At 35.0% G+C, this 13849-nt stretch overlaps 1 protein-coding gene across 3 annotated transcripts; it reads left to right on the top strand.

Annotated features, from left to right (window-relative positions):
• On the top strand, window positions 1-10505 carry LOC107031587. 3 transcript variants are annotated; one of them, XM_015233012.2, is made up of 9 exons: window positions 1-152; window positions 4016-4070; window positions 5307-5405; window positions 5590-5633; window positions 7201-7288; window positions 7384-8171; window positions 8778-9023; window positions 9146-9202; window positions 10042-10502. In XM_015233012.2, exons 1-9 carry the CDS (start codon window positions 141-143, stop codon window positions 10210-10212), a joined length of 1560 nt encoding a protein of 519 aa, XP_015088498.1. In that variant the 5' UTR covers window positions 1-140; the 3' UTR covers window positions 10213-10502. The 3 variants fall into 3 exon arrangements, with proteins under 3 accessions (XP_015088498.1, XP_027775486.1, XP_015088501.1); XM_027919685.1 differs by lacking the exon at window positions 1-152 and adding an exon at window positions 1247-1306 and having other exon boundaries at window positions 10042-10505; XM_015233015.2 differs by lacking the exons at window positions 1-152; window positions 4016-4070 and adding an exon at window positions 5785-7055 and having other exon boundaries at window positions 5323-5405.
• Window positions 10506-13849: the final 3344 nt, after the last annotated feature.

Genomic DNA, 13849 nt, shown 5'->3' with positions numbered 1-13849 from the left:
TAACTCATTTGGAATCCGTCCCATAAATGGTTGTATTGTACCTGCGACCCCTTTACTTTCCCCTTTTTTTTTTCTGTTCATTTTCTATTTCTTAATACACACATAGACACATAGTTGAGTTTCAGTATCACTACAATTGAATGATGAATCAGGTTAGTGTTTTTGGTTTACTTTGTCAATTTTTGTGTTGTTTGATGGAATTTGTGTGTGGCATTGATGAATGGTGAAAAGGGGTTGTGGAAATAGTGGAATTTGGTAGTAAAAATGAAGTCTTTATGTTTGTGTGGCAAGTTGCTGGACTTAAAAAGGCTACTTGCATGTTAAATTTCTGCTCAAGTTTTGATTTTTTGGTACCCCTTTTGAGTAATAGAGGTGAAGAGCTCAGAAAGTAACCATTTTTGTGTTAATTGAATGATGAGTCAGGTTATTGTTTTTGGTTTTCTTTGTCAATTTTTGTGTTCTTCGATGGAGTTTGTGTGTGGCATTGATGTAAGGTTAAAAGGGGTTGTGGAAATTGTGGAATTTGGTTGTAAAAATGTAGTCTTTATTTTTGTGTTGTAAGTAGTTGTACTTTAAAGGGTACTTGCATGTTAAATTTATGCTCAATTTTTGATCTTGTGGTTCCCCTTTTGAGTAATAGAGGTGAAGAGCTCAGAAAGTAATCATTTTTGTGTTAATTAAATGATGAGTCAGGTTAATGTTTTTGGTTTTCTTTGTCAATTTTTATGTTGTTTGATGGAGTTTGTGTATGGTTAAAAGGGGTTGTGGGAATTGTGGTTTGGTAGTAAAGATGTAGTCTTTATTTTTGTCTTGCAAGTTGCTGGACTTAAAGGGTATTTGCATGTTGAATTTCCTCTCAATTTATGATTTTTTGGTACCCCTTTTGAGTAATAGAGGTGAAGTATTAAGAAAGAAACCATCTTTTTAATAATTGAATGAGAGAGAGAGAGAGAGAGAGAGTTTCACTCTCTACATTCTCAGGTTAGTGTTTTTGATAATCATTGTCAATTTTTATCTTCTTTCTTGTACTGTGATTGTGCCTATGTGGAATTTGTGCAAGACACTGATGTATGGTTACAAGGGCTTGTGGAATTTGTGTGTGTTCGACGGAAAAAGCAGATTTTTGTATGGCAAGTTACTGGACCGTGCATGTTATAATTGCTGCTCAATATTGGGTCTTTTATAGCCCTTTTCCAAACTTTAGAGTAACAGCGATGAAGAGATGAACCATCTTTTTATTTATTGAATGACACACACTTCCACTCTACATTCTCACTATAATTGTTTCTCTTTACTGATGAATCAGGTTAGTATGATTGGTTTCTTTGTCAATTTTTATGTTCTTTCTTGTACTATGATTGTGCCTATGTACACTACATTATGTAATCTGTGCGAATGTTGGAAGACATTAATGTATGGTTTGAACGGATTGAGGGAATTTTTGTGTGTTGGCAGAAAATGTAGCCTTTTTTTTTCATTTTGCGAGTTACTGGACTCAAAAGGGTTCATGTATGTAGACATTTCTGCTCAATTTCGTTTTTTTGCTAGCCCTTTTTTCTAAATTTAGAGTAAATTGATAGAGATGAAGGAGGAAACCATCTTTTTATTGCTTAGTAGAGTTTTTCAGTTGTATGTGCTTGAAAAAGCATTTGAATCTTGGGTATCAATAATTGAATGTTATTTACTGATACATTTTAGAGTTATTTAAGTCTATTGAGTTATTTAAGTTTTTATCCCATGAATAACTAAGTGACTAATGGACAATGACACTCGATAAAATAGCATAGAGATCAACTAAGAAGAATACATTGTAGATAAAAAAGTAGCACTGAGAAATTCCTTCTTGAAGTGCATTCCTTCCTTGGAATTATGAAGATCTTTTTGTATTTATATGGAAGTCTTAGGCTCCATCCAAAGTACAGGAAATTTAAGGGGTCAAAACGTTTCCTTTTCTGGTGACACTGTTCAACTTGTGTTTCCCTATTTTCCTTTCCAAGACTGACCTTTTAAGTTTCCTTTTTTCACGAATGAAAAAGATTAGGGTTGAAAGCTCTCTTCCAGAGCATTTCCCTTTCTCTGAAGATGCATTGCTCAACTCGTGTTTCCCTATTTTTCCTACATTCCCTTTAACTTCCCTATCACCGAAGCAGTGGCGTATACAGATTTTTCGTCAGAAGTGTCACTTTTTAACATGAGAAACAGTAAATAAACTAATGTAACACCCTATTATTTTTTTTTTTGATAACGGAGAAATCCGTCTGTCACCCGCCCTTTCGATCAATCACAGCCTTTTAAACTCGGTGGATAATGGGCCTGCCCCTCTACCCTTCTCCACTTAAATACCAGGCTTCGCTTTGCATGGTATGGTGTTGGGCTTGAACGTGCGACCTAAGCCATAAATCCTCCACCTCTTGCCACTCGAGCTAGGCCTTGGGGGCAACTAGTGTAACAACCTATTAAAAAGGAATAGAACACAAATAAGACACAATTCACGTATACTATTGTTTCTTTCTAAAATAACAAAAAAATACGAAAAACTTTTTCTCGATGAGTTTTCCTTTTTCGAAATGTACTTAAAATCACATCATTTGAAATAATAGTACTAAATATCTTTTTATACAGGGCAGCAAATGATCAGTAAATAATTTATTATTCATTGAATTTCATAAATTGTTCTTGATTGATTTTATTGGTGAGAAAGAACGATAAAGGGAAAAAAACATAAAAGGGACCACAACAAAAGCACAGCTTTACTAAAATGAGGCTGTGTATAAAATGTTAATTGAGGCTATGCAGATTCGACCACACAACCTCATTTGTGGAAATGAAACACCAAACCAACAGAGCTACTTGCCAATATATCCTTTGTGTTATATATATACTAATAATTCCAATGAAGCAGTGTCACGTGACACCCCTTCGACCTTACTGTATCCGCCCCTGCACCCAAGGCAAACAAAAGCAAGGCTGGAAGCTTGTTTTTGGTAGCTCCTTCTGTTGGGCTGAGAAATGGAAACACATACACTTGAAAATGTTGACTATTATTGTACCCAATTAGTGATTGTTTTGGTCGGTGGAACAGAATGTCTTTGCAATTTGCGAGGGGTAAAAACAATCTCGATAAAGATAATGTTTTCCCATAAGTTTGAAAAGAGTGAAATGCTTAAAATGGTAAAAGGGAAGTATAATTTACTTTTCCGATTTATCCAAAAAAAAAAACAAATAGACTGCTAATTACATGTAACATTCCTGTCATTCTCATTTTGAAAATGACGTCGCTATTGGCAGGGTTATTAGTGAATCATGGCGATTCTAGATGAATTCTGTCAATGATCTGCAATTTTGAACTCTTTTACGAATTCGATGATTATTTGGTGCAAAGTCTATTTATTTTTAAAGCTAGTTTCTTAAATTTGTTGCACCTGTCTCTAGGATGTTCAACGCTAGCTCAAAGATTTTGGAACTATTGTTCTCGTTAAAGCTTACAAGTTTCTTGAGTGTTTTTTTTTTTTTGTGTTCAAATTTATTTTCTTAGGACAGTTTATGAAACATTGGTTTTAAAAAATATTTCACAGTAAGCCCACTTTCCTAAATACTGCCCTTGATGTACGACCTGCCTACACAGTGTCGCTGACACAAATCCTTTCACCGTTGAATACTGTGTATGTTCTGAGAAATAATGGAACAGGAGAGGAGATGGAAATAAATTTTATCTATCTTACACCTAAATGCTTTTACAGGCACATATTAGACACCTATCTAATGTTGGACACAAGTCTGTTAGAATGTTCCGCATTGGTTGAGGGGATGGTTTATTGTCTCCTTATATAGTCTTAAACAGCCCTCCCTCATGAACTAGCTTTTTGGGTTGAGGTATGAGTTGGTGTCTACTCAAGTGGTTTTTGGGGCGAGTTAGTCGTAGGTTTTTTTTCTTTTTACTTAATCTGCTACATCTATGCATGTATTTACCTTAGTCTGAGAAAGTGTCCTAAAATATCTCCATCTCTGTTTGCAGAATTCAGCATATAGAAGTGGTTTTGCTTCTCTAGGGGTCTGGTTTGATGAATCAGGTACTAACTAGTGCATTTTCAACGATATACTAATTTGCACTGTGGATGCTTTGTGCTGGTGCAAATGTAATTGTCTCATTGTTTGAGAGTTTCAAACTACTTGTTACTTCACATGAACTAGTATATTCCTTGTTAAGTTGCTTTGTTTTTCCTTTGTCTTGCTTATGTGATATACGTTCATTTTCCCATTTATAATTGATGCGGATGCACTTTATAGGCTTTTCTCATTATGTTGTGTTACTAATTTATTATGATCTAAGGAAGTCATTAGTCATTACCTTGTTCTTTCTTGTTAAATCCAGATGAATATGAAATTTTGGTACATTGATTGTTCTGTTTTGGGATTTAATGGCAGCTGGAGTTATGTCTATTTTGACAGTTACTTAGATTGACCAAGGCGGTAAGTTTGACACCCGAACCTGCATTGGTGTTCTAATAGGCAGTTCAGGTGCCACAATTTGTGATTCCAAGCTTAATGTATATGCAGAGAGGAATTGCTCAGTTGTAATGGTGTGTAGATGATCCCATAAAATAAAATACTTAAAAAGAGGCTAAATAGAATACCTAGTCAAATATGTTCTGTTTAGCTTTTTGTATGTCTGATGATAGTATCAGCTATCGGGTTCTTTTGGTTTACTTTACTGTGTCCGTAAGTTTGAATTTATGTACCAACAAGGGTTTTGTTGGATTTATAAGTACTCCTACCAGTGATCTCGGGTTCGAGTCCCCTTGGCTACGGAGTCGCCTTTGTTAGGGGGCGCTCTACCCCCCAATGTGGGACTTCCCGGTGCAAATGTGGATTTAGTCGGGCTCCAATGTGGGTACCGAAAACCGGATGGAAAACCAAAAAAAAAAAAAAAGAAGTTTGATTTTATGTAGTAACTCTTACATATTTTTCCTTTTCTGCAAGTCGCTAGAGATGAACTTCATTCTTGTAGATGTAGATGTATTGTGACTCATACAACAGAAAGCACAATTTGAATTAATTCCTGCAGCATTATTCCAATTCTTATCTGCCATAAAAAGGAAAAAGAATCCAATCCTTGTGCAGAGTGAATATTATGTACTGAGACCTCAGACCAGCATATCTCATAAAAAGAATCACTCACCATGTCTTGATGATTTGTTTTATTATGTTTTTGTGGTATTGTAATTACTGATTCTTCGCTCATAGAAGATGAACCTGTTATTCATCCTTTGGAAGATGATATGATTTTTGGTGTATGTTGCTTTTAGAAACCCGTGATGATCATGCTTCTATCTCTGGTGTCTTGTGTTTTGATGAGAAGAGGGTATTAAAGGGCATGGAAAGGAAAGGTGCTTTGTACAATATAGGTATGTCATCTCATGTTTTTCTGTAATCCTTGGAAAGATGGTCGCTTTGGCGTATAGTATAATATATAATATAACCCTTGGTCCTCAGTTTCAAAAAGAAAAATATAACCCTTGGTCTTTGACTGTTATATTTTATCTATAATTATGCTATGACCACTTCTAATAGTTCCTTTTTGTTTCTCAGGTTCCAGTATTGCATCTAAAAGAGAAAATGAAATTAACCAAGATGTATGTGAGCTTCTCCTTCGGTTAAATCGCTTTTGTAATATTATGGAAAATCTAGTTACTAATTTCTTGGGCTTTAAGAGATTTGCCTCATCTGTTAACACTTTTATGCCACATGTTTTTTGCTTTAACTTGTTTTGTTTGGCCCAATCAGGAATTTAGAACTTCGGTCGCAATTGCATATCAGAATAAAAAGCTGTTGTCCCCTATCTTCCTTTTGGAAGAGCCTGTATCTTTTTGTACCTCTGTAATACCTTATCAAGTTTGTCTCACCTTTCTTTCCTTTTATGCATATGAGAAGTTTTTGTCGCCTTTCTTTCCTTTTATGCATATGGAGAAGTTTTTGTCGCCTTTCTTTCCTTTTGTGCATATCAAGAAGTTTGTGTCACCTTCTTTCCTTTTATGCATATGAAGAAGTTTGTCTCGTGTCTTGTTTAGCATTTACCTTCCCTCTCTTTAGTCTAGATATAAGTCCTGGAAGGAGAGTTGATGGACTTCCTGAAGGCATGAAACTGTACGGGATATTACCTCTTTTGGATGAAGTAATAAATTTTAGTGATAGTTGGGAAATACTCTATGGAAGTAATATACCATAAGTAAAGAACCTGTATTAACAGACGGTTCCCTACAAATGACACTGATTCATCATGTTTGCTGACAGGACCTTATGGTTGCACCAGCGAGAAGGGACACGAGGCTATTCCTTAAGGGGTCGTTTGGTCTGAGGGATAAAAATAAATAGAATTGGTATAAAATTTTGGTGTCTTGTTTGGTTGTCTTATTTGGGATAACTTGTCTCACGTTTATACCATAGTGATGGGATAAGTTGTCCCATATACATGGTGGGATAAAGGATAAGTTATCTTAGGATAGCTAAACCCAGGATAATTGATTTTGGGATAACTTGTTCCCAACCAGACAACCCCTAAGTGTATAAAAGTACTCTACCCTTTAAAAGCGCTTCTATTTTTTTCTCTCGCTCCACACATGACACAACCCATATACGCGCGAGTGGGGCAACCTTCCACGCCTTATGTCTCCTCATTTGCTTCCCACAGCACCAGCTGAACTTCATCTTCCATTGTAGCTTACAAAAAGAGACACATCTTTGTCTAATTGAAAGAAGTATGATAACTTGATAATATAAACAAGTATAGTCTAATGAATGAATATCCTCGTTCAGCTAAAGGAATATATTGATTGAAATGTTGAGTACTAGGGAGTGTCAGTAGTCTTGACTATCAATTTGAGATGGTATGGCTCTTTTTTTGTCCCTAGGAGATTAAACACAGCTCCACCAGTATGCTGCAGTTAGACATCAAGGATTCTTTTCTTCAAAGTTGAAAATGCTTTGACATTCTGATGTATAACAAAGTTGCTTCGCAGCTCTTGAGTAGATTTCTTTTTCTTTTGTCGTTGGAATCCGTAAGTTGTTTCCTATTGCTCTCTGACTCTCTTGGTTGTGGGAGTTCCTTTCCTTTGCATGTTGTCTGTTTCGAGTTTTTTTTTCCTTCAATCATTACTATGTTGAGATTTTTTTCTTTGCTGAATTACCTGGTAACTGTGCCAGGTCCTTGATCTAAAGCGAAGTCAATTTGAGGCTGGAAAAATTCAAGCACAAAATGATCTTTCCACCCCATGTGAAGATTATCTGTTAGGTAACAGTTTTCATAAGTTATGCTGCTTTTATTTTTACAAAAAAATATTGTATATCAAGTACAGCTACAATTCTTTCTGGTCTTCTGGGAAACAGATATTGAATTTGCTGAAAGCATCACAAATCTGGATTATGGTTCAAGTAGAGGATTGCTGGACCCTATATTAGAAAGTCAGATTCCATTATCTAGTTGTGATGGAACTGACACCTGTGGAATGCCATACTCTGCGGGATTAGTTGTGCAAGAATCTCAAAGTCAGAATGCTATGTTTGGCCTTACCAATTCAGAGTTGCATGACCTCTCTCGTGACAAATGTGAAAGTCAGATGCTAGTTGAGTACAATGCTGTGAAATTCCCTACTGCTTTCAATCCAGGAGATATCAGCAATGTGGATGATGTGGCAGGCTTCTTTGCTGAAGCTGCAGCTTCTGAGAAGATGAATGACAGCATGATTGACCATTCTGCGCTAACATCTAAGGGAATTTCTTTTATGTCTACTGCTACACAAAATGAGCGGCAAGATGTAAACTGTGAAAGCTTTGATATGCATGAATCCTCTGAAATAAGCCCTCCAGTCACTTCTGAAGCAATAAACATCGACAATCCTGTCACTCAAAAGCGTCTGCGCAAGCCTACACGAAGGTATATTGATGAATCGTCAGACCTTAATGCTAAGCGTCGCAAGAAAAGAGCAGAGGTTTCTACTAGTGCACCAGAATCAAAGAATAAGCTTCTCAAAGTCAGATGTCAGAAGAAACCTCGTGGAGAGTCTATGGAAATGGTATTGTTTTCTGAAGAGTCTTCTTACGAAGCTATTCAAGTGCCTTTTGCCTCTCTTGTGAACGAAGAATGTGATGATTGGGATGCATCTGAAGCGATACAGGTACACTCCAAAATAAATTTGAAACAAAATGTATAATTTCATTTATGTGATCCTTGCACTGCATCCATGTATGAGCACATTGAAGGTGTTCTTAGTAGGCTAGTTGTATAATTTCGGTCGTGCAAGTCAGTTCACAAATAACATTGAACCAACCAATCTTTGTTGACAACTTGTTCAAAACTCAAAATGAATGAGAGTCTGTGTAATACCATGCTTGCTTGAAATTTTTTTTTCGACGACAAGGGAAACCCGCAGCCGCTACCCTTTTTGGGTGCGCACAGGTAAAACCCTGCTCCTATACAATAGCTCGCAAACCACATAGGAGAGGTAAACCGCACTAGGCAAGCCTGGTGCGACGAGCTCGACCCAGAAGGCAAACCCCTTGCTTTCGCTGGCAAGGGGTTTCGAACTTGAGACCTCCAACATGGAAGTCCCAAGGTGGTAAGTTCAGGTACTTTTTGAAACAAGGGTGATCTTCCATGTCAATTTGTTATTGAGCATATCACGATACTCTGCATACCTACCCCCGATCTTTTTGCAACTTTTTAGTAACGTTTTAATCTTCAGTTAGTATTTTCCTTAACATAAAAGTTGATCTCCTTGAAGGTTTTCAAACCTCACAAGGAGGAGCCTCATAAGGAGGCTACTACAGTTGTGAATCATGAAGATGATGATGTTACACCAAAGAAGTTGGTACAAGATGGTGTGCGGAGGAAACATCACAGGCTCTGGACTGTTTCAGAGGTCAGAAAGTTGATTGATGGAGTTGCCCAATATGGAGTTGGAAGATGGAGTCACATAAAGAAGCTCTATTTCTCATCATCTGTTCATAGAACACCTGTGGATCTCAAGGTAAGCACAATGGCCACTATCAGGCATTCTTCAACCAGACGAGTCAAGAAAAACCATGCATCATCTAGTGTTTGCATGCTACTTACCTAAAGTCGGCACTCTGTTGCTAATACGTCTTGCAGGATAAATGGAGGAATCTTCTTAAAGCAACTTATCTACAGAAACAAAGCAAATCAACGGTGAGTATTTATTTGAATTTGATTAATGATGCTTGATGTTTGCTGTGAATGATCAATTATGAGCCTTTTAAACTTGATGCAATAGTTTCTTGCTGTTCTGTTATAGAATTACTTTGTATGTATAGCCATCATATTTTCTGAGGACATGACCCTAGATAAGAAGTTTTGGAGGCTGATGAGATTAAGGTAGAAGAGTAGTAGGTAGCAACGTGTTGTAGTACATTTCTGGGGGAGAAGCAGGGAACTGGTCTCCTTTTCTCATCTTTTAGTATTCTTATCTGGTATTCACATAGTATCTTATTTTTCAGTTTTACTACTACAGCTTACTTCAATTACTTTGTGTATCTTGCTATTTTGTTGTTGTTTTCCTTTCTTTCTTAGGGGTAAGGTCTACGTACATTTTACCCTCCCCGGACCCTCCACTTGTGGGATTACATTGGGTATGTTGTTGTATAGCCATCATATTTTTGTTTGTTTTGAAATTTTTTGCTTGTGTTTGTGCGCACTAGAGTCAATAGTAATACTAAATTATGTTGGTGAAATCAGATTGTTGTATAGTGGAGTGTAATTTGAGTATAATTTCCGCTCAACTTATTTATTCATGTTTCGTTGCATTTTTGGTTTCAAGTAGCATGAGTCGATCTCGTCAAAGTTAGTAGGAAGCTTAACACTCAAGAATCTATAATATATGCTGGTTTTGGTATATGTTGTTTAGTCTAGCCACTTCGTTTGATGGATAATATAGCAACATGGAGTGCTTGACGTTGTTCAAACTTCTCCCTTATTCCAGAGAGCTTACTTTTCTCATACGATATTTGACCCGATTATCATTGATGCAGGAAAAGGGTAAACATAACCTGTCTTGGCGACCTTTGCCAAAGTCTGTCCTGCATCGAGTCAGTGAACTGGCGAACATGCATCCATATCCAAGAAACCGGAGGTGCAAGAGTTCCCGTTCTCCATGTGCCTCATCTTCTCCTGAGCATTCTAACAGTTCTAACATCCCGTGACGACCCCACCTGTGAAATTCCTCTCCTATGCATAGTTACAGGAGAGTAACATCTGGTAATAACCTGATTTTACGTTCAAATATTGGCTTTTAGCTCTCTTATACCAACTCGCTGCATAGTTCGTGTATAGAGCAGCTTCATTTCAAGTGAAAAGAAGGTTCTGTATAATTTTTCATTACCTCTAGAAATGCAATTTCACATCTGTAAACTTTTTTTTTGTATTTCCAATTGATACAAGTGATTATGTTTCAGCATTTTGTGTATATGGTAGTATATGAAATAGTTTGTGACGTCGCGCTGATTCCTCCTTTACTTCTTCAAAAATTGTGGAGAAATTTGCAACATAAGGAAACTGATTTGTGGTAACATTCTTTGCTCAGTATTCCACATAAAAGTACCAATTTGGAAATGGGAAGTTGGATTGAAAGGACTGTAACATATCGAGATGTAGATTCGTTTTTTCGCGCCCCGAGATGGGCAATTTGTAAACCCTATTTAGACCTTTGGTTAATTGATTTAAGGAAAACATTCACAACCAGGGTAGAAAAGAATAAAGTATACGCAAATTTTATTTCTACTGAGGGCAGGTTAATTTACGGAGTAAAACACTTATTATTAAGATTCACAAATTTACATCGAGTAGGTGCATTAGGGATAAAGCGCTCCCTTCGCGTTTAATATTACATAGACGGAATGTAGACAAACACACATACATAGTTTCTAATACGTATAACATCATTATTCATAGTTGCAAAGACATGCAAAGTTCAACCTCTTTCGTTATCACTATTATCACCAGCATCACCACTATCACCAGAAGAATTGTCTCCTCTCTGACCGAAATATTCTCTTGGTATGTTATGATGATTATCTACATCGCGATCGGGGTATATATACTTTTTCCTTACACCAAATCCAACTCCATAGTCCATTACATGTTCTTCAAGTCCCTCTCCTCCAATCAAGGCTTTTCTAGGATATGCATCTCCCAAACAAGAACAAAACATGATTATAATCAACATAAACACTAATAAATTCCTCATATTGAAACACAATAACTTCATATATATGGCACAACTCCCAAAAAGAAAAAAAGGATAAGATAGAAAATATTGCTTGAGAGTTTGTATTATAGAAGTAAACTCTAGAAATTTATGTTTCTAAGTTTAGGGTTATATAAAGATTTTTTTTTGTTAATTAGTTAGGTTATATAAATGATATGTGTTGGTTTTTATGGGGTCTCCACCATAAAAGAAGATTATAAGTGGGTTTTAACATATATATACTCGTATTAGTGTAAGAAATTTTTATATTATCAGATTGTATTTTACGTTTATATATTGTAACAGGTGATTTATGTTATTTTTACACATTAAGCAAGTTTATTTGTAAATATTCTTCGAGTGAGTTCGTAAATGTAATATTCTTTTTTTATATTGACGGTGTATATATTTTTAAAATATATTTTTTTCTACAAAATAAAGCAGCCTAAATAGGGAAAACCCACATAAGGAAGTGGAATTGGTGGACTTTAGTGAAGTCAACAGAAACATCATTAATTTCCATTATTAGTTGCCTTTAACTATTATTATGATTAACTTAGCAATAATAATGGTAAATAAGTCGGGTTCGATTATATAAATTTTTATTGTTTTTTTATTTAAACTTCGATTTTTATTATGACTTGATTATCGTTACTGTCAATGTTACCTATCGTATCCTTTATCTGAATTTGAGAAATGAGATCGATAATGTGAACAAGTTTACGCGGAAAGAGTATTTACTATTTAAGTATCATGCCAGCAGAGTAAAATTATGCGCCACTGCCTATGGAAAAATGATAAATTGCTTTATTTTGGCCTAACCCAAATTTATAGAAAAAAATACTTTTTTTTTGTAGTTGAAAAAATGTGGTGGATTACATTATCTACAGTTTTTGGCACTTAAATGCACAGAGACACAGATTTTTTATTTTTTTTTATAATATATACATAGCACTGGTAAAAAAAATAATTCAAAGATTTAAATTTAGAATTTTAAGAATCCACGAGTATGATTTCAAATACTAATAACTAAGTTAAATATTAATATAGGAAAAAAGGATAAATATATCCCGAGCTATAGTAAATGGTATGCAGATACTCTCGATCATACTTTTGGAACATATTGGTGCCCCTGCCGTTCAAAAACTAGAGTGTAGCGGAAGACTAAATAGGGACACGTGACATAATCTTATCAATCGACCCGATATCAGGTCGGTGGATAAGATTATGACACGTGTATGTTTGTTGGTATAAAGGGTATATATGCTTTAGTTTTTTGGACGACAGAGGCACCAATGTCCCTAAAGTATGACGAAGGATATCTGCATACCATTTACGATAGTTCGAGGGTATATTTATCTTTTTTCTTATTGCACATTAAATAAATTTCTAAACATATTTAAAATTTGATCGAACTCATAACTTATACTATAAATCCGTCCCTCATTAACACAATCAAACGTTAACAAATTAGATTGAACCAATTATTGAACGTAAGCAAACTTGGTGGAAACATATCCCACCAGCTACAGAACTTTGGAGTAACTTTAGAGTCCGGCATTAAAACAGACATTTTTGTAACGCCAACAAATTAAAATGAATTATCAAGAACTTTTTTATCGAAAGAGATTGTTCATATCATATTATGTGAATTGTCAATAAATTCAATGGATGTTAACTTTTGCGACATTCAAAAGAAAGATAAGCTCGGCATAAAAATTGAACGTCAGACTTTGTTTTTCTCTTCAGTTCAATATTTTTTAATTTTCTTAAGGGACGTGTAAAAGAGAAACACGATAAATAATTTGAAAATGGATAACTTTCTTGATAGGGAAGAGAAGTTAAAAATAGTTTTCATTAGTTATTATTGGAGTATGCACACGAATGGATTGTCATGATAAAATGAAGTGTTTGGTGAGGAAAATGATTGAATAAAAATGCAACAAAATCCTTTGAATCTCTATTCATTTTCTTAAGAACATGGATTGTCTCTTGGATCACATTGAGGGCTCTTGGAAAAAAAGAAAAAAAAAAGAGTGGGCACCTTATATTTTTGTTTTATTTTTATAATAAAATTAATAACTATCATCTTTTGATTTATCAAATTATCGATTGTACAAATAGGTGGAGAGGTGATCTATAGACTAAAGCAATCAATTTTGTGAAGAACATGCACTAGTAGAAATCAATCAATCAATCTATGATAAAAAAACTCGTTGAAAATATTTACGATGAACAATCACTTTTCATCGATCGTCTCAAATTAAATCTTAAATTAACATGGAACATTTTATGTGTGAAATTCATCACGGCTTATAAAGACATTAATTAAAACTATAGTATTATAAGTTACGAGTTTAATTAAATTCAATAATTTTAATTTTTTATATTTATTAAAAATATATGTAAATATTACACGTGGAATAGAAGAGCACGAGTCCAATCAAATCATTTTTCGAAATTAAATGTAAATCTCTGTCTGAGTTGGCCGGTGGGCTTTGTTTTGCATTTTATAATAGATAACCGATCGACTAAAAATAATTATATAACTCATAAATATATATATATATATATATATATATATATATATATAT

The sequence above is a fragment of the Solanum pennellii genome, chromosome 9, assembly GCF_001406875.1.
Source record: "Solanum pennellii chromosome 9, SPENNV200".
NCBI lineage: Eukaryota > Viridiplantae > Streptophyta > Magnoliopsida > Solanales > Solanaceae > Solanum > Solanum pennellii.
The sequence above is the reverse complement of the archived record's forward strand: the minus strand, read 5'-3'. Positions and strand labels throughout refer to the sequence as shown.